Here is a 23,275-nt window from a genome sequence, read left to right as displayed (position 1 = left end):
AGTATGAGTGTTTCTGGCTTTGCAAATTTTTGTTGGCCAGTTTAATCACATAACTGCCTTCTCTCTGCCATTTGGTACACACTTGAATCACATAAGCTCACAGAATGCAACATCAATGTGAGTGTTAGCTTAATTCAAACATAAGCAATCAAAATTTTCAGAAAAGCACCTCATGCAATGAATTCCCAAAGTAAGTGAAAATGACTTTACAGTATTTACTGTATTGTTATTACTAACACTGCTTTTATCTGTGCTATTTTTTTCTTTTTTTGGCAGGTACACTGTACCTATTTTGAAAAAAAATTTAACCAAAATTTGGTTTGGAAGAAAACTTTCCCCTTCATAACACAATACACGAATCAGTCAGAATTGTTGCTACATTACTCTCTTTTTATTGTTCTTGTTTTAATGTGACCATGGAAACATGGATAGTAGCTAATAAACCCTTGATGATACTCAGGCTGCTTTTGATTTTACTGTCCTCCTGAATCTATCGTTAATGTTGGGTTAATTGCAGCACTTAATTTACCAGATGGTAACAGTAGGTTTGTGCCATATAATTTTTTTATTCAGACCTGTAATGGTGTCCTGTATATAATAGATGCTTCGTGTTTGCTGAATGAATGACAGTGAGAATAAAGGAATGAAAGAATGGTGAATAAAACCAATCAGGCTAAAGCTTAAACATGAGCCCTGGCAAGGCTGTTGAATGGAAAGGAATTCCACTGTGGGCAACTCAGAATCCTTGTTAGAAAACACTTGTTCAAAAGAGAACTCAATTTTCCCTTAATAGTGAAGGTGCCAGGACACAGCTGTAGGCTTCTGGAATTCCTGGGAACAGACATTATTTAAACTGAATCCCTGATGAGGGTCTCTGATGAGATGGCCTAAAGGATTCCAGGCACCTAAATTTTATCCCATGTGCCAAATGTTTTTCCTCAGTCTCTAAAGATTATAGGAAAGGAGGTTGAGAAAAACCTGTTACAAGGGAAGGGAAACCAAGAACTCAAAATCCAAGCGCCATCTCTTATGTGCAGGACTGGCTATATAATTTGAGAGGAGTCCAGTGCCTAAATGTGAAGTCCCTCAGTCAAAGTTATTAAAATTATTAACTTCAAGATTGTGAGAACAGAGCATTAAGCCATACATGGGGTCCTCCTTAAGTGCAAGGCTGTTTATGACGACACAGTTTGCACACCCATAAACTAGCTTTGCATATGTTTTAAGTCTCTTGTTGTTTCTGAGCAAAGAAAATTGAATAGATCTAATGCAAGCAATTTTTATTCTAATGTAGTGCTATTGAAATTTCTGTGATGATTGAAATGGTCTGTGTCTATGCTAATACATAGCCACTAACTGCCTAAGGCTATTGAGCACTTAAAATGTGGCTAGTGGGACTTGAAATTCTAGTAATACCACTGAAGAATTATATTTCAATTTTATTGAATATTTTATTTTATCTAACATAAATTTAAATAGCTACATGTGAATGTGGCTAGTGGCTGTCATTTTGGACATACAAGTTTAATGAATAAACCAACCTACAGACAATAAAGAAAATAGCTCCATATAGAACTCATAGCAATTTTTGTAGCAATGAAATCTGTAACAATTTGTAACAATGAAAAGCAAACAATGCCTTTTATGTTAACTGCTCTGAGCCACTGACAACAGAAAAGTTTGCCTGTTATCCTAATGGAAAGTTGCAGAATATCTTCTAAACTCATAAATAGAACAAGAAATTTCTTTAAGATACAGAACTGTGAAATTTGGAGGAGATCCCTGCCTCTCAAATTTCCTAAGGATAGAGAGTTTCCATGGCAACGAAAAATCTATCCAAATGTAATTAAAAGTGAATGACTAGGGTATCTGTATCATTCAGTTCTAGTACATTTTACCTTTAATTACACTTTTCTAAGCTACTGATGTGCTAATATGTCAGACGATATTTGTTCAGGACTGAGGCTGACAAAGCTTTGTAGGAAGAAAAAAAGAGGACACAGTCATCCTGAAGGAACTCTGCAGATAGAATAAAACAAAAAGAAAAGATGTGTTCTTTTGCTCCTCTTCGGAATTCCTTCAAGTAAGAATGAGAGGGCCAGCCATTATTTTAGGGTTTTCCACTTCTTACTATCATATTTCTCCTTCTCGGACTCCTGCCAGGACTTACCCTTGAAAAGACTCTCCCTTGAGTCCCAAGAAGCATCTGTCCTTGATCCCCTGCTGGTTCCAGTATCCTAGCCAATCCTGCCCCTGGCCCTGGGGTTTCTTTCCTGTCCTTCCCACCTGGCCCCAGGCCATGGCCATGGGTGGCTTTGGGAGGTCCTAGAGGTCACAATCACTATTGTCCTGCTTTAAAGTAAATGTTGAGAAATCAGTTTTGTTATGTATGATTGAGGGGAAAAAAAAGTTTGTAATTAAACAAAAAATTACACAATGAATACTAGAGGTATGAGTGAATGAGAAGAGCTTCTTGTATCTTTGTTTTGTTTTAGTTACAAATCACAGGTCCCTGATTGGGGAATGAAAACACCGGAAATTGCTGAAGTGAGATAATTTATTGCTAGAAAAAACAACAAGAGCAACCACCAGACCAAAATCATTCTCAAAAGGAAATAATGTGAATGCTTTAAATAGCAACTGTGTTTAGGATGTGGAGAAAATCCAGCCACACAGGGCATGGAAGATATGGTGACAAATGAGGCCGAAGGAAAGAATGAAGGAAGGAAGGAAGTATGTGATGAAGTTCTGAGCTGGTTTAAAGGGGACAACTGATGTCTATCTTAAATCTTCCACTCTGGTTTCCCAGGTAAACTCCAAAATTACTTACATGCTCTCGTTTGGCCACAGGGCAACAGTACCCTGGGTTTTCTTTAGTTTGTATTGTTCAGCCATAAAGGTGGGGAAAAAAACCCAAAAAACCCCCCCAGAAGTCCAGCTCTTTGGGCAGCAAGTCTTAAGAGTATCACTTATGTTAATGGAAAAACCTTAACTAATTCACTGATTCTCAGCAGGAAAGGAGTGGGGTACGATCCACAGTGGAAGGAGGTTCCTGAACTTCCAGATCAGGGGAAAGACTGGCTTTTTCTACAGAGCCCAAAACATCGATTTTGATGTACTCCCTTACGGGTGGGACCCCATTTTCCTTCTTCTGAGGCATTCCATAGGCAATACAATTTTGTCTGTGGAACCACATTGCACATGGGAAAGACGAGGAGGCTTTCCCACGTGCAAAGAGTGGAAAAAATGTTTCCACTCTTAAAAATGTCTCTTTAGTTTCCTTAAATCTAGAAAACCCCCCTCTCCCCATTTCTGTCTTTTGAGACAAACCTTTTTGCAGCATTCAAAGTTATTTTTGTGGAATGCCTGTGATGTGGATTTGTCTGATTTCTTCCCCATGATTAGAGGCAGGGTAGATGTTTTTGGCAAGGATACCACAGAGGTGAAGCACATGGGGTGCTTCTCCTGTGTCACAGCAGAGAACCATTATGGACTTGAGTCTCATTGTGGGTGGTACTAGGTTTGATCACCTGGTTCAGTTGGTGTCAGCCAGATCTTTCCACTGAAAAGCTACGTCTTCCACTTAGCAATTAAGAAGTAATTTGTGGAATGCTGTATTGAGACCATGAGAAAATTTCATTTCCCCATAACCTTTTTACCCAATGGTCTTAGCATTGATTGATGATCTTTGCCCGAATCTACTTTTACGCGGGGGATTGCAAAATGCTGATTTCCTGATTCTCTGTCTTTCTACATTCATCAACTAGGATCCTTCTATAAAAAATGGTTAGTCGCCTTCCCCCCTGATTTTTAGAGGCATTTTAAAATATCACTATGGACTCCTGGATTCAGATTTTTTTGACTTCTTTTTTGTTGGACGTCATACCTTTTGTCTTGAGAGATATTTACTAAACCAGTCACCTGTGGAACACCAGTCCTGTGAAATGCTCTGGGGATAAAGCATTCTATGGTCAAATAATTTGGGTATAGAAAGTATCCACCATCTCTCTTAAAGTTATCTAATGTATATTAGGATATTGAAGAACACAAGGAGTTCTACAGTAAAGAACCTGCTTAACTTTATTTAACCAGGCGTTTCTCAAACTTATTTGATCACGGAATCCCTTTTTATTTTTTCAACACAGACATAGTGCTTGGTGACATACATTTAGGGAAACACTGGCCAAGAGCCAAACTTGTCAATTAAATGTTTCAATAATAATATGAAACAAAGACTAACTAATAACAGTAGCTGTATTTCTCTTGGCTCAACAATTTCTGTATGCTTAAAGTAACTATTCTACGTTAAGGTCAAATCAGCCTACCATTGAGGGCCTGGCGGTCAATAACAACCCTGAAGTAAGGAAAGTTTTCTTTAAAAGAATACAAAAAAATTAATCATAAAAGAGAAGATTGGTACATTGACTTCATTAAAATTAAAGCGTTCTGTTTATCGAAAGACTCCAACGAGTGTGAGAAGGCCAACTTTGTACTGGGATAGTATATTTACAAATATACATCCAGAAAATATAAAGCACTAATATTTATATACAAGAAAAAGACAAACAACCAGTTTAAACAATGGGCAAAAGACATGAACAGGTACATCACAGAAGAGGATAACCAATGGCCAATAAGCATATGAATGTTATTGACCTTAGAGAAACGCAAAGTAAAATCCACAATGGCATACCACTACACACCCACCAGAATGACTAAAATGAAAAACGCTGACGGCACTAGGTATGCATGTGGGTGTGTGGAGTAGGTAGACACTGTGAGGCACTGCCCGGATCGCCTTTCAATGAGATGATTCTCGCCCCGGATGCTTAAGAGTGCTGACAGCCTCCATCTCCAATCCTTCTGCGATTGCCTCAACTGCATCTCATCCAAAGTCACCATGACTGATGGAGGGCACAAAGGGCTAGCCCACTTGCCCAGCTCAGGATCATTCTGAGGGGCCATTTCTAACACCCCCGACCCCAGGTTGTTATTGGCCCTGCACTGCAGCTCAATTTCACTCTCCCTTTGTCCAATCTTACTTCCTACCGCTCCCTTCCACAGGAGTTGATCCCAAGGGCAGTCTGTAATAAACATCCTGCACACTAAGCTCTGTTGCAGAGTCTGCTGACCAAGTAGCCCATCCTGTGACGTGTGCAACTTGCTTGTCCTGGTGTGAACTGGTACAACCACTTGAGAAAACTGTCTCCTGTGACCTCGCAATCCTACTTCTAGGTATTTACCTGGGAGAAATGAGCCCTGTGTCTGTCCACCACCAAAAGCTATTGACGGGAATGTCCATAGCAGCTTTTTTTCATAATAGATTCAAAGTGGGAACCATGCAAATGTCCATCAACTGTAGATTGTGTAAATAATTGAAGTATGTTCATGCACAGGAATGCCGTATAGTGATAAGAAAGAACAAGCTACTGTTATACGTAACAGCATGGCTGAACCTCACAGACATAATGCTGAGCAAAAGCATCTAGACACAAGAGAGCGCATACTGTATGATTTAATTTATATGAAGCTCAGGAACTGACGAAACTAACCCATGGTGATGGATGTGAGAACGGTGGTTCCTTGTGGGGTTCCTTGTGGGGTGTGGGTATTGAGAAGGAGCATGGAGCAGCCCTCTGGAGCGACAGAAAAGGTCTATATCTTGATGTGGTTGGTGGCTACATATGTAAAAGTTCCCTGAGGTATAAAACACTTAGTTTTGGGCATTTTACTATATGTGTGTTATAAGTCAGTTAAAAAAAAAAAAAAGCAACCTCAAACTGTAGTAAATTCCTTATTAATCCAATGTAGATTAACTGGTTTGTAGACTAAATCTGGTTAAGGTGCTACAGTCACCTGTGATAGTGTCACTTTCTAGGGAAGGTTGGCTGGAGTGGGTTTAGTAATAAGGTCGTCCGGCTTAGTGCATTGACTCTTCTGCAGCAGGAAGAGCCAAGCTTTAGGGCTTGGTGATCTGATGGGGGAGTAGAGGAACGCTCCAGGTTTCATGCTCCTGATTTAATCGACAGCTCCTCCCACTCAGATATCTACCACCAGATCTTATCAGCTGTCTCTTAATCACCAAGGCTCTCTGGGAGAAAATCTCTCTAGGGAGGAAAATAATCTCTTTTCATGGGCTGTTAGGATAGTCTGCACACCAAACCAGTTAACCTGCAGCCAGGTAAATCCAGTAATTGACAATAAATCAACCATCACTGGACATTTAAACTGCTTTGTTATTGAACCAATTTTACAAAGAAGAAAAAAGGAATCAGATATTTGCTATTTTAAAATTAATTTCATTAATATGTCTTCATTAGCCTTGACCAAGAGAGGTTAAAGAGGTAACTTAAAGGACTTCCCTGGTGGCGCAGTGGTTAACAGTCTGCCTGCCAATGCAGGGGACACAGGTTCGAGCCCTCGTCCGGGAAGATCCCACACGCTGTGGAGCAACTAAGCCTGTGCGCCACAACTACCGAGCCTGTGCTCTAGAGCCCGTGAGCCACAACTACTGAAGCCCGCACGCCTAGAGCCCGTGCTCAGTAACAAGAGAAGCCACCACAATGAGAAGCCCGAGCACCGCAATGAAGAGTAGCCCCCGCTCGCCACAACTAGAGAAAGCCCGCGCACAGCAACGAAGACCCAACGCAGCCAAAAATAAATAAATAAATAAATAAATTTATTTTTTAAAAAAAGAGGCAACTTAAAGACGTAACCTTCCCACCTCTTGCTGCGAACAGCAGAGTAACTTCCAGGATCCACCAATGGAAGCATATTCTGTTGAAATGCTAGTTTATCATCTAATGAAGGCCAATCAATTTCCTTTGAATACTGTACTGGTGCTAGATGGATATTTGCTTTGATCAGGGAAACTGAATTTAATTTATGCCTATTTAATGTTTAATACTTAAACATAATTAGCCCTTGCCTTTTTAGTTAACACTGTAGTTAATAAGGACTTCCTACATGTCTGTGGCACACTGGACGTTTTTTTCTAGATACAGTGGTATACATGATTGTAAGGGAGGGATTAAAGTCAAGATAAATGGGGGAAAAAGGGTATATAGTGAAATCCTTAGACTGTAAATTATAATTCTCTAAATAGGGAGATAGTATGTAATAAAGTCCACAATATTGTGTGGTAGGCAGACTTCTAAGATGGCACCCAATGATCCCTGCTTCCTGGTATTCAACCCTGTATTAGTCAGGGTTCTCCAGAGAAACAGACCAATAGGATCTATCTATCTATCTATCTATCTATCTATCTATCTATCTATCTCTCTCTCTCTCTCTCTCTCTCTCTATCTATCTACCTACCTACCTACCTATCCACCTATCTCTCTTTCTGTCACCTATTTATATATGGAGGGAGATTTATTATATGGAATTGGCTCATGAGATTATGGAGGCTGGCAAGTCCCAAGACCTGCAGGGTGAGTCAGCAATCTGGAGACCCAGAAGAGCCAATAATGTAGGGCCAGTCTGAGGCTCGAGAGCCAGGCATGCCAGAGAACCAGGTGTGCTAGAGTTCCAGTCTGAAGGCTGGCAGACTCCAGGTCCAGGAAGAGCCAATGTCTCAGTCTGAGTCTGAATGCCGGAAAAGGCTAATGTTCTAGTTCAAGGGCTGTTAGGCGAGAATTCACTCTTACTTGGAGAAAGGTCAGCTTTTTTGTACTATTCAGGTCTTCAATGCATTAGAGGAGGCCCACCCACATTAGGGAGGGCAATCTTGCTTTATTCAATCTTTCTGTGTAAATGTTGATCTCATCCAAAAATACACTCACAGAAACACCCAGAATAATGTTTGGCCAAATATCTGGGCACCAATGGCCCAGTCAAGTCGACACAAAACTCTTGGTAAATTTCCTCCTCTTGAGCATAGGCTGAACCTAGTGATTTGCTTTTAACTAAGAACAAGGCAAAAGTGGAGATGTATCACTTCTGGGATTAAAATACAGGACCGTAACTTCCGTCTTGCTTACACTCCACTCTTGCTTTCTCACTTGCCTGCTAGGATGAAGTCAGTTGCCACGTTGTGAGCTGCTCTATGCCAAGGCCCATGTGTGCAGCCTTCGGCCCAGCCAGCAAGGAAGCGAGGTCCTCAGTCTGATAGCCCTAGAGAAACTGAATCCTGCCAACAACTACTGAGGGAGCTTGGGAGTGAGTCTACCTCGAGTCCACCCTTAAGATGACTGAAAGCCCAGCCCCACAGCTTGATTGCAGCCTAGTGAGTGACCAGAGTCATGCTTGGATTCTTGACCCACAGAAACTGTGAGATAATAAATATTTGCTGCTTTAAGCCTCTAACTTTTGGGGTCATTTGTTACAAGCAATAGATAACTAATACAGAGTGTGTAAATGAACTGAAAGGTAGTGAGTGATGATGCAAACAAAATAAACTGAGGGAAAAGGTATTCAAACTCTACTTACAGAAAGGTGTTGGGGGACTTCCCTGGTGGCACAGTGGTTAAGACTCCACACTCCCAATGCAGGGGGCCCGGATTCGATCCCTGGTCAGGGAACTAGATCCCACATGCGTGAAGCAACTAAGAATTCATGTGCTGCAACTAGGGAGCCCGCTGGCTGCAACTAAGGAGCACACATACCGCAACTAAGGAGGCAGCAAGTTGCAACAAAGGAGACTGCTGGCTGCAACTAAGGAGCACATGTGCCACAACTAAGGAGCCAGCGAGCCACAACAAACGGGCACGTGAGCCGCAACTAAGGAGTCCACCTGCCGCAACTAAGACCCAGTGCAACCAAATAAATAAACTAAAAAAACAAAAAGAAAGAAAGGTGCTGTGGACTCTGGTGGAGGAAAAGGCTGTCCTCCCACCTGTATTTGTACTCACTTCCATCTCCATTCCTCTCCCAGGACGAGGCCAGCTGCTGGAGGATGGGCGGATTAAGCTCACTTTGGCCACAATAGCTGGCTTCCCAGATGGCCCCCTGCAGGAGAAAGGCCAGGGTCTCCCTGCCCTTCTTTCTTCTCCCTTGTGAAATGAGACGAGACTGGAGGCAGCTCCCCCAGGAGGGTCCTCTGCCGGTGAGCCTTCCCCCATTCTGCTACCAGGACTGGGGAGATGGCCTAGGGGAGCACCTTGCCAGACTCCAGATCAAACTTGCTTCTTCTCTGTTGGTTCTTCACACCAGCTGAGGTGCTCTGGTCTTTCTTTGCATTGCAGAGGCAAGACTCAGGATCTGGATTCAGGCTCCAAGACAGAAGTAGACAGAGGTCTTTGGATTGCTTCTCATTCTAGGCTCCTCTGGCAACCTGAGTCTGGGGGGGTCCAGTCAGTACACTAGTGTTTTGCACTGCAGCTTTAAAATGAAATCTCCGGCAAGTAATTGCCATTCTCTCGCTCTGGTATTTTAGGGTGTGTGTGTGTCTGTGTGTGTGTGTGAGAGAGAGATTATGTGAGGGTGGGTACACATGAGCTTATACCTCCCTCAGGGATGACATGGATTCAGGGATTCCTGGATGTTTTGGCCAATGCTTTCTTAATGGTACCCCAACTCATCATTTTCGGATATGGACCCAAGTCAAGGAGACTGTGCGTCACAATGCAATGGGGTGGGTATTATGATGTGGGGAGCAGGGTCCAGGCTACTGTGAGTCAGCCTAGGAGTAGACATATACACTGGCCAGCAGAGGCTTTAAGGAGAAAACTGTCACTAGTTTAGACATTTTTCTTTGGTTTTATCTTTCTGCCTTCTTCTTAGCTCTCTCAAAAAGGTAAGCTCTGAGGGCCAAGGTTAACTATGGGTCTAAGCAAAATACACAGAGACCACAGTGCCTCTTCTCTCTCTCAAGACTAGACTTGCCAGCTTCACAATTGATCCAGGCCCCTCACCTGGACGGAGTCCCCACAGCAGGGTTTATAAGGTAAATATCTAATAGTAGTATTTCCCAAATTTTGCTCCAGATATTATATGAAGAAAGTATCCTGCAGTCAGGTTAGATTTAGAAACACCAGCAGAATTTTTCTGAGCCTTTTCCAAGAAGTGAGATCTATTATGCAGAGTTTTCCAAACTTACTTGATTCTAGAATCATTTCCTACAAAATATCTCATGGTATAAGACTGCCTCCGAGCTCTTGGGTAAAAAGTACCCAAAGAAATAAGTGATGCCCATTGTGCCATAACATCTCATTGGCAGATCTCCCCCTGGAACCTGGACTCAGAGTCTAGGCTATGACTTTCTCACTTTCTTACCACACAGATGTGACGAAGGACTAAATAAATGAAGCCCCTGGTTGCTTTCACACTTTTTTATTTCCTGACTCAGATTTTGTGACTATCTTCACAGAAATGCTATTGCCTTTTCACTAATAGTACAGCATTTCTTGGTGTTAGTAGTTTCCCACTAAACAATGATTTCTTTCAATCGGTCTAAGTATATGTGAATCACTCATTTTGTTGAAGCGTCTTAGAAAATAACTTTCTAATCCTGACGTTTTTAATCATAAATGTCACTAAAACCTAAAAATGTCTAATATTTAACTGTAGCCATAGACCTAGCATTGACTCTTCTGTGTAGTGTCTGATCTATACATCCCTCTGCCCCCCTTAGTTTTGCGATGGCCCTGAATTAGCTCAGTGCCCCCACTTCCCACCCTCCAGGGGCATGGCTCTTGCAGACCCTGTAGTTAGCCTGAACGCTTCCTTGGGAAGTAGACACTTGCTCTAATAGCAGAGTCCCAGAGCCCTGCTGTACTGCCATCCATCCCCACCCACCACAGAGACTCCTCAAATTCCCAGGATGAAACAGCTAAGGTCTGTTGCACTGGCTTTAGAAACAAAGAACGGCGCCAGCTGCAGTCTCTGTGGCCTGTGTGCCCAGGACTTTGGCTCCTCTTGGCTTACTGAGCACGGGCATGTAAGAGTAGGAAAGGTATAGATTACTTAATTCTTGCCAGTAGGCTAATTCTTATCTGCCTTGAGGTAAACGGAAAGGCAAGGAGAGGACTATTGCTAGAGGCTGAATGTTTATGTCCCCTCAAAGTTCATTATGTTGAAACCTAATCCTTAATGTGATGGTATTAGGTGGGGAGGCCTTTGGGAGGTGATTAGGTCATGAGGGTGGGCTGCTCATGAACAGGGTTAGTGCCCTGATGAATGAGACCTCAGAGGGATGCCTTCTCCCTTCTGCCAAGTGAGGACACGGAGAAGTCAGCCGTCTGCAACCCGGAAGAGGGCCTGCTCCAGACACCAAATCTGCCAGAGCCTTGGTCTTGGACTCTGAGGTCTCCAGAAGTGTGAGAAATAGTTGTTTGTTGTATAAGCCACCCAGTCGATGGTATTTTGTCATAGCAGCTTGCAGGAAGCAAGACAATTAAATTGTCTTTTTTATCAGGGATTATGTGTATGTGCCTATCTGTATGGCTGCACTATGCCAGATGTGAGTAATCCTCAAGGAGTAACAGGTGAATGAGCCTGGAACGAGTGGATACCATTTATAAAGAGACATAATGGTGGGGAAAAGGTGATTTAAAGTTAGAAGAGTCTGCATCTCAACTCTGCCACTTTTATTAGTTGAGTGACCATGGGTGAATCATTTTTAGTACTTAGAGCCAGTTTTCTTATAAGCAACATAGAATTATTTATCCTTCTCACTACCTGTGTATGTGTATCTGTATATGCAGAGAAATATGTCTAGAATGGTTTACATCAAATGTTAACATGGTTGTTTAGGGAATTTGGAAATTGGGTGGCTTTTCCCTTTATATTTTGTGCTTTTCACTAATATTTGATCTTTTTTAAGGTAAAAGTGTAAAGCATACCCCAAATACTGTCAATATAAAATTGTAATCATATGATAAAATGAAATCTTTCATATTTTTGAGTTTTTGAAATGGGAGAGTCTTATAAAAATTCCCATAAATCCAACCAAGTATCATTCCTTCAGTTTCTTTTTTCCTAACTTGTGTGTATAAATAGGTCTTCATATTTAATCTTTCCAGCAGACAGTCTTCTACCTTTTTCTCCATTAATCTTGGAGGAATCTTTAGAAGGTAATATGAAGACTACTGTTTTAAGAAAATATTGAAAGAAATAACAAACCACCTTACCTGGAAGAGCAGCAGATCTTTTAAAGCCTAATACTTCAAAGGGAAAAACAAAAACAAAAAGCAGGGGAAAAAGTTAATATGGAAAAATGTAAAACCAGTTTAAATTATCCATTTAACAAATGAAGTGCCACTATGTTTTATTCCTAGTTACATGGAAACATAGATATTTTGAATTAAAAAACAAATAAGAGGTTAGCAGCTTTTTAAGGGAGTTTGTGACAATTTTCTCTGCTTCACAGGTCCCAGAGGTCAGATGGGTTCCCAACTGGTGGCAGTTTATTCCTTCAGCTTTTTATATTTTTATTCATGAACCTCTAACAATCAATAAATGGTACAACTTGTGAGAATTTCAAAATACTATTTTCCAGCTGCAAAGAAATTCTCCCAATTGAAATTAGAATTTGATAGGCTTAAATACTTCACAAATGCTTCAAATGAGATTATGAAGCCAACCAGTAGATATTTATTTATTTTACTAAAATATAGGCATGTTTTCCTTTAAATATTTGAGATTCTGTCGACAGTGCCTCTGTTATATTCATTCAAATTATTCTTATATTCCAAAACAATGAGGCTTCTAAACTGGTGGAATGTTGCCAGGAAATTTCAACAGAGTTTGAAGGCAACATGACCAAAAGGCACAGTTTAAATTGGCTTAGGGAATGAATGGGCTCCTTATCAGAGCAGCTGAAGGCTGTATATAATTAACAGCATCTGTCAACATTAACAGGGCCATATATAGAATAAGCAGGCCCTACAGCCCTGCTAAACAGCAACCTCCAGCTTCTGGTACCTTAAAATCCACAAGACCTAAACAAAAAGACAGCCCCAAGCCATGACTAGAAGGACACTGATACATTTTAGTGATACTAGCAGGGCTACAAAGCAACAGCTAATTGATGTTAATTATCTAGAACAATTCTGTGAACCAAGAGCATTGAGATTTCAAATTAGCCAGCTATCATCAAAAAATATAAAATACCATTTATGAAGATAACTTTATATTTGAAATTACTGATTTAAAAATCTTTCTCATGTTATTTTAATTTTTAAATGGTGTGAAAATGATCTACTAAGTCCCTTTTTACATGATGAATTTAATTCAATTTAATTCAGCTTGACTATTTCTGTAAGAAGAGTATTAAATTCATTCTATGGCAATTTTTAGGGTTTTTTTTGAAAAAAAAAAAAATACATTTTTTTTGAAAAAAATACGTTTCACTCATGAACATGTACAAAACAACAAGAACCAAAAAAAACCCAAACCCAGAGGAAATTTCATTAAATAAATTTATTTGTTAAAATAATTTAACTCCAAATACAACTGTTGAATTTGCATTGAGTTATAACTACAATTCATGTTTTAATTGAAATGTCAAGGTTTAACAACTGACATTGTTACAAAACAATAAACTGTGGTTCAATTTTAAATGGTCAGTTGTATTAGAGCTCAACAGTTAACTGTGAACTATATTTATCTCTGGGAAATCCCAAATCAATAAGGATAAGTCTGTTTCCAAAACCCACTGCAGTCATTCTTGAAACCCTGATCAAGATTTAAGAGATGCACAATGACATGTTAAAAAAAAAAAAAAAAAAAGACCCCCATAGTCTTTAACATTTGATTGGCTAAGGAGACAATTAAAGCTTACCCAAGCGCTAACACAAGGCTACTGAGAACAAAAAACTACAAAACAAACAAAAAACCAATGGCAACAAGCAAAATAAGCACTTTCATATTCATACATATAGACAATACCCCCAGTGGGCAACTCCTGAAAACAAACAGCAGACACCCTTAGGCAACATTTCTTTATACAGAAGAGTAAATATCAGTAGTTTTACCACAGAAAAGTGATGGCAACTGGGCAACTGTAGCAATCAGAGTCAAAATTTCAGTCCTAATTCTACAAACCAAAGGAGAAAATCATCAAAGCACCTTTCAATAGTTTAAGGAAGATTTTATGTAATACTTTTGATCAGATGCTGGCTTGTTTTGTATAAGTTGAACAAAATGAAAGGCATCAGTTACCATCACTATCACAGCTTAAAAGAACCAAAAAAAAAAAGTTGCAATATAGAACGAAAAAACTTAAAAAATGCTGCCTTTGTATAAAAGTAAAACAAGATGAAACAGAAAAAAAAAGAAAACCTTATCATAGTAGCTAAAGAAAAAGTGGGTCTTTGGATCAAACCATAACATTTTTAAGGCATGTTAGAAAAACTTTCACTTATCTAGTTGCTAGTCTGATCAGGGCATAAAATAAATAGTGACCCAAGGTCACCAACTTTTAGCCACTATTATTTCATGTGCCAACAAATTTCATCTTCCTGTTCTTAAGCTTTGTATTAACATCTCAACAAACACATTCATTCAAGCTGAGTTATATCCATACCAGATGAAATACCAACAGTAAGAGCACACAAGCGTTTCCACATTTCTGCATATCTTTGATGCTTTGTCACTAAATATTCAGGGCTGTGTGGAAACACTGATCAGGCAGCCAAATCAGTTATTAACAACTTTACAGTAAAAAACCACCTTATTGTCTGAAAAACACGTCTAACTAAAACCCCAATTTTTAGATAACCTTTTCCACCTTATATCTTGCCATACCTTTCATATTATTTAACTTATTTTTCTTGTCTGCATAGCAATCCACAATGTAAAACTGTAGAATCTTTATAGATGTTTTTAATATGTAATCTGTTGCCATAAATTGCTACCAAATATGGAATTCTAAAAAACAGAATCATTCTTAGAAGTTACAGGCTTCAAAACTCAAACAGTGCACTAACAAATATTTCTAATTCAGTTGATAAAATCATACTTCTTGAATCTTTGATTTCTCTACGTGATTGAGTCAAATCACCTTTTACGTGATGAAATTTATTTCAATAAAACTGGTTAGAACTTTCTGTCCTATCAACAAGGTGCTTCATAATTGGGGATCATAAAAAAAAACTATATTGAAGAATGCAAATATTCACAATTCAAAGACTTCTGACAACCACGGCCTGGTTTTACCCACAGATCTCTGTTTTCTCATCTATGAAAAGGACTATCCACCTTTTTTCTCTCCTCTAACCTTAATGTCAGGTTACTAAACACTTGGGGGGCTACCTATGATTTCAATAATGTATAAAAACAAATAATTTAAAAGAAAAAAATGGTTTTGATACACTATATTCTGCAGTACAGATTCTCATTATAGGCAATTATCTCTGACTTGTGCCAAATTCGTAGGAACAATAAACACACATGCACACGCAAACATACACTCTTCGCTCAGTTACACGCATAAGACCCGAGCTTACTTGCACAAGAGTGTGAAACCAACAAAATGTCGGGCGGTATGTAGATCACAGGCTCAGTGATACTGCAGTTCTGAAGGCCAAATTTATCTCCAGAGGATCAGCTCAAGATACTGTCTTCAGCATTTATAACTCTGAAGTTAGTTGAAAACCCTTCTGCACTTGATTGTAAAACTTATGAATAGGTTTTTCATGTGCCTTTAGTCATGCAAATGATAAATACTTTACGGCTATGAAAACCAAAAATGTCAGAACTTGAGCACCTTTTCAAAACAAAATATTCACTCTAGCTTTATTTGCCACTTCAGTAATCAGGGCAAAATTGTTATAAGAAAATCTTTATATAATTCTCCAGGAAAATTAAAGGGTTTTTTTTTTTTTTTTGTCTCTTACCTTCCACTCTATAATTTATGTTCTACTTTTAAGCCCAAATTATTTCACATGTTTATTCAATTTTTTAAATGCCTGCGATAAAGCTCTGCTATAGAAAACTTGATTTCGAAAGCGGGTTAGCCAAGAATCACACCACAACCGTAGCCCTTAAAGGCAAGAAGGAATTTGCTGCTTTAACGAACGTAAAAATGCAAGATATCTGTACTGTCCTGTGAGGTTTCTGCAAACGGGAACGTGTGGATGCAACATGGCTTCGTTTTCCTTACATGATGGTACTAGTTAATCTACTAGAACACTTCTCGTTAGTAAGGCTACACAATCTCTTTCCGTCACAGTTGCTTCCTTCTTGTTCAGTAAAGTAATAAAGACCATCCCTGCTTAGTTAACAGAGGGTGGGTTTGGGGTTTTAATTCGGCTCAAACCCTTGTAAGAATCTCCACTTTCTGGGCAAAGCAGGTGATGACACATTCTAACACTAGGCTGTATTTTTACACAACCTGTTGTGACTTTTGCTCTATCAAGGACTGATGTGTGAGTTAGTTCCGTGTCACAAATTAGGATAACATCTACAATTAAGCATCGATATTGAAAAACAAATATGTCAGCTGAGCAAAGAATCTCTCCCTGTAATGCTGTTGGCAGGTCAGCTGTTGTTATCTTACTTGACGTGATACATTGGTTAGAAGCACTATAGCAGTTCCTGAAATTCAGTACTCTTGTAGGAAAATATTCCTCCTTTACTTAATTTTTCTTTTTTTAACAGAAGACAAAATATTTTAATTGTAAGTGGTCACAGGAATTCTTCTGGTTTCTTGCCCATGATTATTTTTAACATACACCATAGTTGCTTCTGTCAACTCAGTGACAATGCCATGACAGCTTTCAAAGGAGAACACCCTGTAGATCGACTTGGCTATGCCTGAAGCTGCAGGTGCCTAGAGAAGACTGAGGACAACGGTGAAGACTGGAGTTACTGAACCCACATGTTACTCAGAGACATCAACTGACCATCACTGCTCCACTCTGAACAAGGACTGCCATTTCACTGGAGAGTCACACCACACATCCTGCAAGCTCCACTGTCGAGCAGACGACGCTGGTATCGCCTACGATTCAGGGCAGCCACGTGTGAGCGCTACTGGATGTTACACGCGGAACAGCAAGGGTCATCCTTGTCGGGCTGAGCGGCATAGTTCATTTGCCTCACAATTTCTGCAAAGAGTTCGTCCACCATTGTTTTACTCTTGGCAGACGTCTCCATGAAGGGGCAGGCCCACTCTTCTGCAAGGGCTCTGCCTTCATTGGAGGACACTTCTCTCTCACTTTCCAGGTCTACTTTGTTCCCGACCAAGATGACTGGCACTTTCTCATACCTACGAGAGAATAAACAAAACACACAGATGTTGGAGAAGTTAGCACGAAGTTAAACAGGTAAAGTGTATTTTCTCTTTTTTCACTATATTCTACTACAAATATTCTTTTTAGTTACATGAAAAATTATTTGCTCCAGTTGGTCTGACATTTGCCAGAAGGCATTTAGAAGCAGCTCTCATAGTAGGTCATAAATGGGTTTTTCAAAATGATGTTTTAAATTGATCAATTATACATCTTCTAAAATCAATGTACCTTTCCAGATATACTTGGAAAATTATTCTCAGAATCTCAGAATAAATCCCTTTATACAGATTAATTTAAACTTTTTTCATTATAAGAGATGCTTACAAAAATTCAGACAATGAGGTAATAGCTCTTGTGACTGAACGAATAATTTATAATTTTATATAATTTCAGCATTTTACTATGTTCTAGAAGTATACAAAACTGATCATGTTCTAATAGTTCCTAAATAAGAAAAAACTAGTAGAACTCATTAGGATGAAACCCACCAAACACAACTACACTCTATCCCTTTACACAAACTGTTATAGATTAGCCTGTTGAAAGACAATCACGGTTCTTTTCGGCCTGACAAGGACTTAAACATTCCAATCATTAGCTTTATTTGATGTTACCACTTCTTTTCCTTCCTAACTAGAATCAGTGTGCTACAGACTAAATGTGTGTCCCACCAAAATTCATATGTTGAAACCTAATCCCCAGAGTGATGGTGATGGTATTTAGGTCGGGCCTTTGGGAAGTGATTAGATCATGAATGGAATTTGTGCCCTTATAAAAGAGACCCCAGAGAGCTCCTTTGCCCCTACAGCCAAGTAAAGACATAGTGAAAAGATGACAGTGTATGAACTAGGGAAGTGGGCCCACACCAGACACTGAATCTTCCAGAGCCTTGATCTTGGACTCCCCAGCCTCCAGAACTGGGAGGAATAAATTTCTGTTGTTTAAGCCATGCAGTCTATTGTATTTTTGTTACAGGAGTCAGATGGACTCAGGTAAGGCGTCTATAAGTAAAGATGTTTGGAAAAAGCTAAACTAATAGACAACAGATAATATGAAAAGAACAAAGAGGTTCTAAATCGTTTTGGTACTAAAGATGATTCTCTCTACAATGGTTACTCATGGTGTAAAAATACATGGTGCTACTGTGTATATTTATTTACTATTTGTGTTTATGTTTGTTCTAAGCAATGTTGCTAATACATTGGTACTTTATACATCATTTTAAAAGCTTTTTGTGATTTTAGGATAAATCAATACCTGTGTTTGTGTGTTTGTACTTACCCCCAAGCAGAATGCATCTCTAATTTATCAAGGAAGCAAACTGCAAACCTGCACACAAGTGATAACAAATGTGACTAGATACAGCTAATCAGTTAGAAGAGAAAGCTACACATAGTCAGGATTTACTAAGGCAGGATTTGTACAGCATTTTTATCATTCAGGAAACTGAGTAACAGGCTGGCAGCTAATGTTAGTGACAGTACTTCCACAATTTCATCATCCTGGCAAGATGGTTCATCTCTACTCACCCTAATTTATAAAGCAAACTATATTCCCAACAGAGTCTCTCTTTTTTTCTTTGGCACAAGATCAAACTGAGAATGGTCTCAACAAGAGGTCACACTCCAGGCAGTGTGCCCCTTAGAAATCTGAAACACACAAGCAACTTAAAAATGAGTGGGGATAGTGGGGATAACAATATCAAAGGTAAATCTAAGATTTGGATATTATCATTTTGCAGGAAATGGATCTGGACAATTCCAATTTTTATCAAAGGACTTTCCATGCATTTACTGTATTTCAGCGGTGCCTAGGCTTTCTGATCTCAGACCATACTGAGAGCTTTGAACATATGACACAGGAGTTTTTCACATCTTCTAGGACCCTCACATACAAACAATTACGTGTACCCCTTGGCCTCTGGGAGGACAATGGCAGTGAGAATGAAGCTGCATTACAAACACTATAAATCAGCTGCTTTGCGTACAAGCCCTCTCGGCCTGCTGTACAGAGAAGCTTGGCAAGGAGCTGACATGGCCAGTCCTGTCAGGACAAGGTCAGTTCCTAATCTGTTTTACTTGCAAAGGTATAACTGCATTTTGTTTTTCTTATAAGAGGCTATACATCACTGTGTGTTTAAAACACTCTGTCTAGAAGTGAAGTAACATAAACATTAATAAAATTAAGTAAAATTTATTGATTAAAGTTAAAATTAATTTCAATCTCTGTTTACAATACTTAATAAAAAGGAAAGTGATAAGGCATCCCTTTCTATTATTAATCAAGTGATAACTATTTTAAGGAATACTTTTTAGTTTAAATACACAGCATAATATCATGCTTTATACATAAAGAAATATTTCTTACACTTTTAATTAAAAACTACAAATATGTGGATTTTCAAAACGTGTAAAAAAACCAAATCATTAACCATTGTATGATACACTGAATCAAGAATCTGAATAAATCTAACAGGTTCTCAAAAGGGTAATAACTAGAACACTGCAAACACAGGTCCACATGCAACAGTATTTAATGATTGTTAAACCAAAATGTGCACTTAGTCAGTATCAGAGACCTTGTCCATTATATCACACACTGAATTCAGTGGTCTTTCCTAAAACCAAGATGCTAAAGATGCTAGAGAAATCCAGCTTAATATTCTCAGAAGAGTTTAAAAGACTGAATAAGATGTTTAAGAAAAAAAGGTATTATGTACATTTCAGAACACCAGACGGTGATCAATTTTGTGGCTCTTTCAGTTAACATGAATATGAGAGACAGGATTTGGAGCCTCAGCTTCCAGTCGGGCCACTGAGAGGCTGCAAGACTGAGCAAATCAGTTACTCTACTCGCCTATATTTCATTTACTCATCAGTAAAGCAGGAGTAACAATATCTGTTCCCACTTAACACACAAGGTTGCTGTAACGGTCACATGAGAGAATCTAGAAAAAACCAAGTGCCGGGGCTTCCCTGGTGGCGCAGTGGTTGAGAATCTGCCTGCCAATGCAGGGGACACGGGTTCGAGCCCTGGTCTGGGAAGATCCCACATGCCGCGGAGCAACTAGGCCCCTGAGCCACAACTACTGAGCCTGCGCGTCTGGAGCCTGTGCTCCGCAACAAGAGGGGCCGCGATAGTGAGGGGCCCGCACACCGCGATGAAGAGTGGCCCCCGCTTGCCACAACTAGAGAAAGCCCTCGCACAGAAACGAAGACCCAACACAGCCATAAATAAATAAATATTAAAAAAAAAAAAAAAACCAAGCGCCGGATAAATGAAGGGTGGTGTTCTTTCCCCTCCTGCCCGCTGATATGAGACCACGGCCTCAGGAAGTGTGAAGGAGGGGGAACTGATGGAGGGGGGCGAGGAGTGGGAGGGGCGAGGAGTGGGAGGGGCGAGGAGTGGGAAGGGCGAGGAGTGGGAGGGGCGAGGAGTGGGAGGGGCGAGGAGTGGGAGGGGCGAGGAGTGGGAGGGGCGAGGAGTGGGAGGGGCGAGGAGTGGGAGGGGCGAGGAGTGGGAGGGAGGGCGCACCACTCTGGAAGGTGAGGACGAGGGGCAGAGGCAGGCCTGGAGTCACAGGGATAAAGCAGCCCCCTGACAGCGGCCTTTTCTGTTCTACCCCGCGCCCTCCCTAGGCTGAGCATCATAACAACAGGCAACAGGACAAGCGGAAGAGCCTTCTCCAAATGTGGGTACCTGCGGGGAAGGGAATCTGAAACGGCGCTGGCTTGGGATGACAGAATTGGTTCTCTGTGTGGAGGGAAGATCTGGAGAAACCTGGATCCTCTTTCAGGAAGATGAGTGAGAAAGAAAAGGGAAAGCAGCAAAGGATGAGGCTGACAGAATACAGTGAGGGTGTGAGGAAACTGGTCCTGCTCTCCTCTGTGGCTACACGGTATATTAAGAAACAAACAAACCCAAAACACCCAGACCAGGACTCCAGTTCCAGAACTGCCCCTCGCCAATGCTGTGAATTTAGAAAACTAACTTCATCTCTATGTTCCGTGGTTTCTTGGACTATAAAATGAGCTGGACTAGCTAATTTCTAAGGGGTTCTTAAGCCCTGAAGTTGAAAGTCAGCACAGACACAGCAGGTCACTCCCAAGACAACACGTATCACTTACTGAGTGACTGCTGAGAGCCCAGCACTGCTCTAAGAACAGCACCCAGCAGGCTGAGCTTCACAAGAGATGCGGATGGACGCCTCAGGAGTAAGCCCAGCATGCAGGGGTAACCTCGTCAGGTTCAGTGGGGCAAAGTCCCCAGGCAGCAGAGCTCTCCGACTTGGCGAGTGGAGCGGGTGCTCAGTGCACTCCGCCTGCCAGGAAGCTGGAGATGCACTCGGGGCCCCGGCAGCGCCATCTCACTGACAACACTGTTCACAGAAACGTGGGATGCTTTTAGCTATGCAAGTGCTGAAGGCTCTACGGAAAACTGCCTGCCGCTGCATAAATAACTAGTGATAAACAATCAATGTGTTGTATATTTATTCATCCATTTAACACGTTTATTTGATAAGGGCCTACTATGCGCTAGATACTATTCTGGGCACTTATGATACATCAGTGAATAAAACAAAGAGCTCTGCCCTAGAGTCTAACAGAGGAGACGGTCATCGATAATACACCTAAGTAAATACGTAAATTATTGGTTTACTAAATGGTGTTAAGTGCAATGGAAAAAAACTGCAGAACAGGGTGGGGGCTGGGAGCACAGGTGCTACTTTAAACCAGATGAGCAGGGTAGGCCTTGTTGGGATGGTGGCATGTGAGCAAAGGTGTAAGGGAGTTTGCCAAGCAGGTATCTGGGGAAGAGCATGCCAGGTAGGACACAGGCCAGCCAGTGTGAAAGCTGGTGGGAGTGTGTGTGATGGCTGGGGGCCCATCTGTATAGCCTCCTGCCACTCCTGCAGCCACAAACCCTGCAGCATAGGAAACCTGTTCATTTCAGGCTAAACAGAACTTTGGAACCTGGGTGGCAAAAGTGGCCTCAGAAGACAAACACGTGACATCTATGACAGGGCCAACTAGATTATCTAGGAAGACTAGGTACTTGGTTGGCAGGTGACGGCAGTACTTTCATTTCATGCTCTATATTTATTAACAGTTTCGTGAGTTGTCTTCATTTTTTCCCTTTTCTAAACACATCACTTGGGAACAAAGGTGAGGATGCAAAATTCCGAAAATATTTATGTATTGTTGTTAACATTATTAAGAGCAGAGTACCACCCTGTTCACATCTTCAACATCAGCTTGTTTCTCATCAACTTCAGCATAACTTCCTTGATGTTTCCTTTGACAGCAGGATCATACAGTGGCTTCTGCATCTCACTGTTATTTTTGTTTATATTCTGAGAACTCTTGTTGTTTTTTTTTAAAAATAAATTTTATTTATTTATTTATTTATTAATTATTATTATTATTATTTTTTGGCTGTGTTGGGTCTTCGTTTCTGTGCGAGGGCTTTCTCCAGTTGCGGCAAGTGGGGGGCCACTCTTCATCATGGTGCGCGGGCCTCTCACTGTCGCAGCCTCTCTTGTTGTGGAGCACAGGCTCCAGACACGCAGGCTCAGTAGTTGTGGTTCACGGGCCCAGTTGCTCCGCAGCATGTGGGATCTTCCCAGACCAGGGCTCGAACCCGTGTCCCCTGCATTGGCAGGCAGATTCTCAACCACTACGCCACCAGGGAAGCCCAGAACTCTTGTTTTATTAACATGAATGTTCGTGTTGTTTACTGTATCATGAGCATGATTACATAATATATTCATAAATAAAATTAGTTCTTTTGAGCAGCTCTGCTTAATGCATTGAATGAAACATCAGAAATACTAGCTTGAGTATCACTTAGCTGTAGAATGTTGATGGCTTCTCAGTGAAGGCAGCTTTGTAGATATGAATAGTTCAAAGCATTTGATGTTTGTCAACAGTCTTTATGTAACTGTCTTGATATGGGTATATGTGTATGTATATTTTATTCTGGTTGTGTCTAAACTCGGCTGATCACCAAAATAGCTTGAGAATTAAAAATACTGATTCCCAGGCCCACCTCCAGAGCTACTGAATCTGAATTTGTGTGATCAGGACTCAAGACCCTAT

At 40.5% G+C, this 23,275-nt stretch overlaps 1 protein-coding gene across 1 annotated transcript in view; it reads right to left on the bottom strand.

Annotated features, from left to right (window-relative positions):
• Window positions 1–13,351: 13,351 nt before the first annotated feature.
• RAP2A (RAP2A, member of RAS oncogene family) overlaps window positions 13,352–23,275 on the bottom strand; it is a 40,893-nt gene continuing 30,969 nt past the window's right edge. Inside the window, exon 2 of the mRNA XM_036831883.1 lies at window positions 13,352–17,152. Within this exon, the coding sequence (XP_036687778.1) occupies window positions 16,915–17,152 (238 nt within the window). The 3' untranslated portion in view covers window positions 13,352–16,914. The remainder of the gene's footprint in view (window positions 17,153–23,275) is intronic.

The sequence above is a fragment of the Balaenoptera musculus genome, chromosome 18 (assembly GCF_009873245.2).
Source record: "Balaenoptera musculus isolate JJ_BM4_2016_0621 chromosome 18, mBalMus1.pri.v3, whole genome shotgun sequence".
Taxonomy (NCBI): Eukaryota; Metazoa; Chordata; class Mammalia; order Artiodactyla; family Balaenopteridae; genus Balaenoptera; species Balaenoptera musculus.
This window is presented reverse-complemented; position numbering and strand designations above follow the sequence as displayed.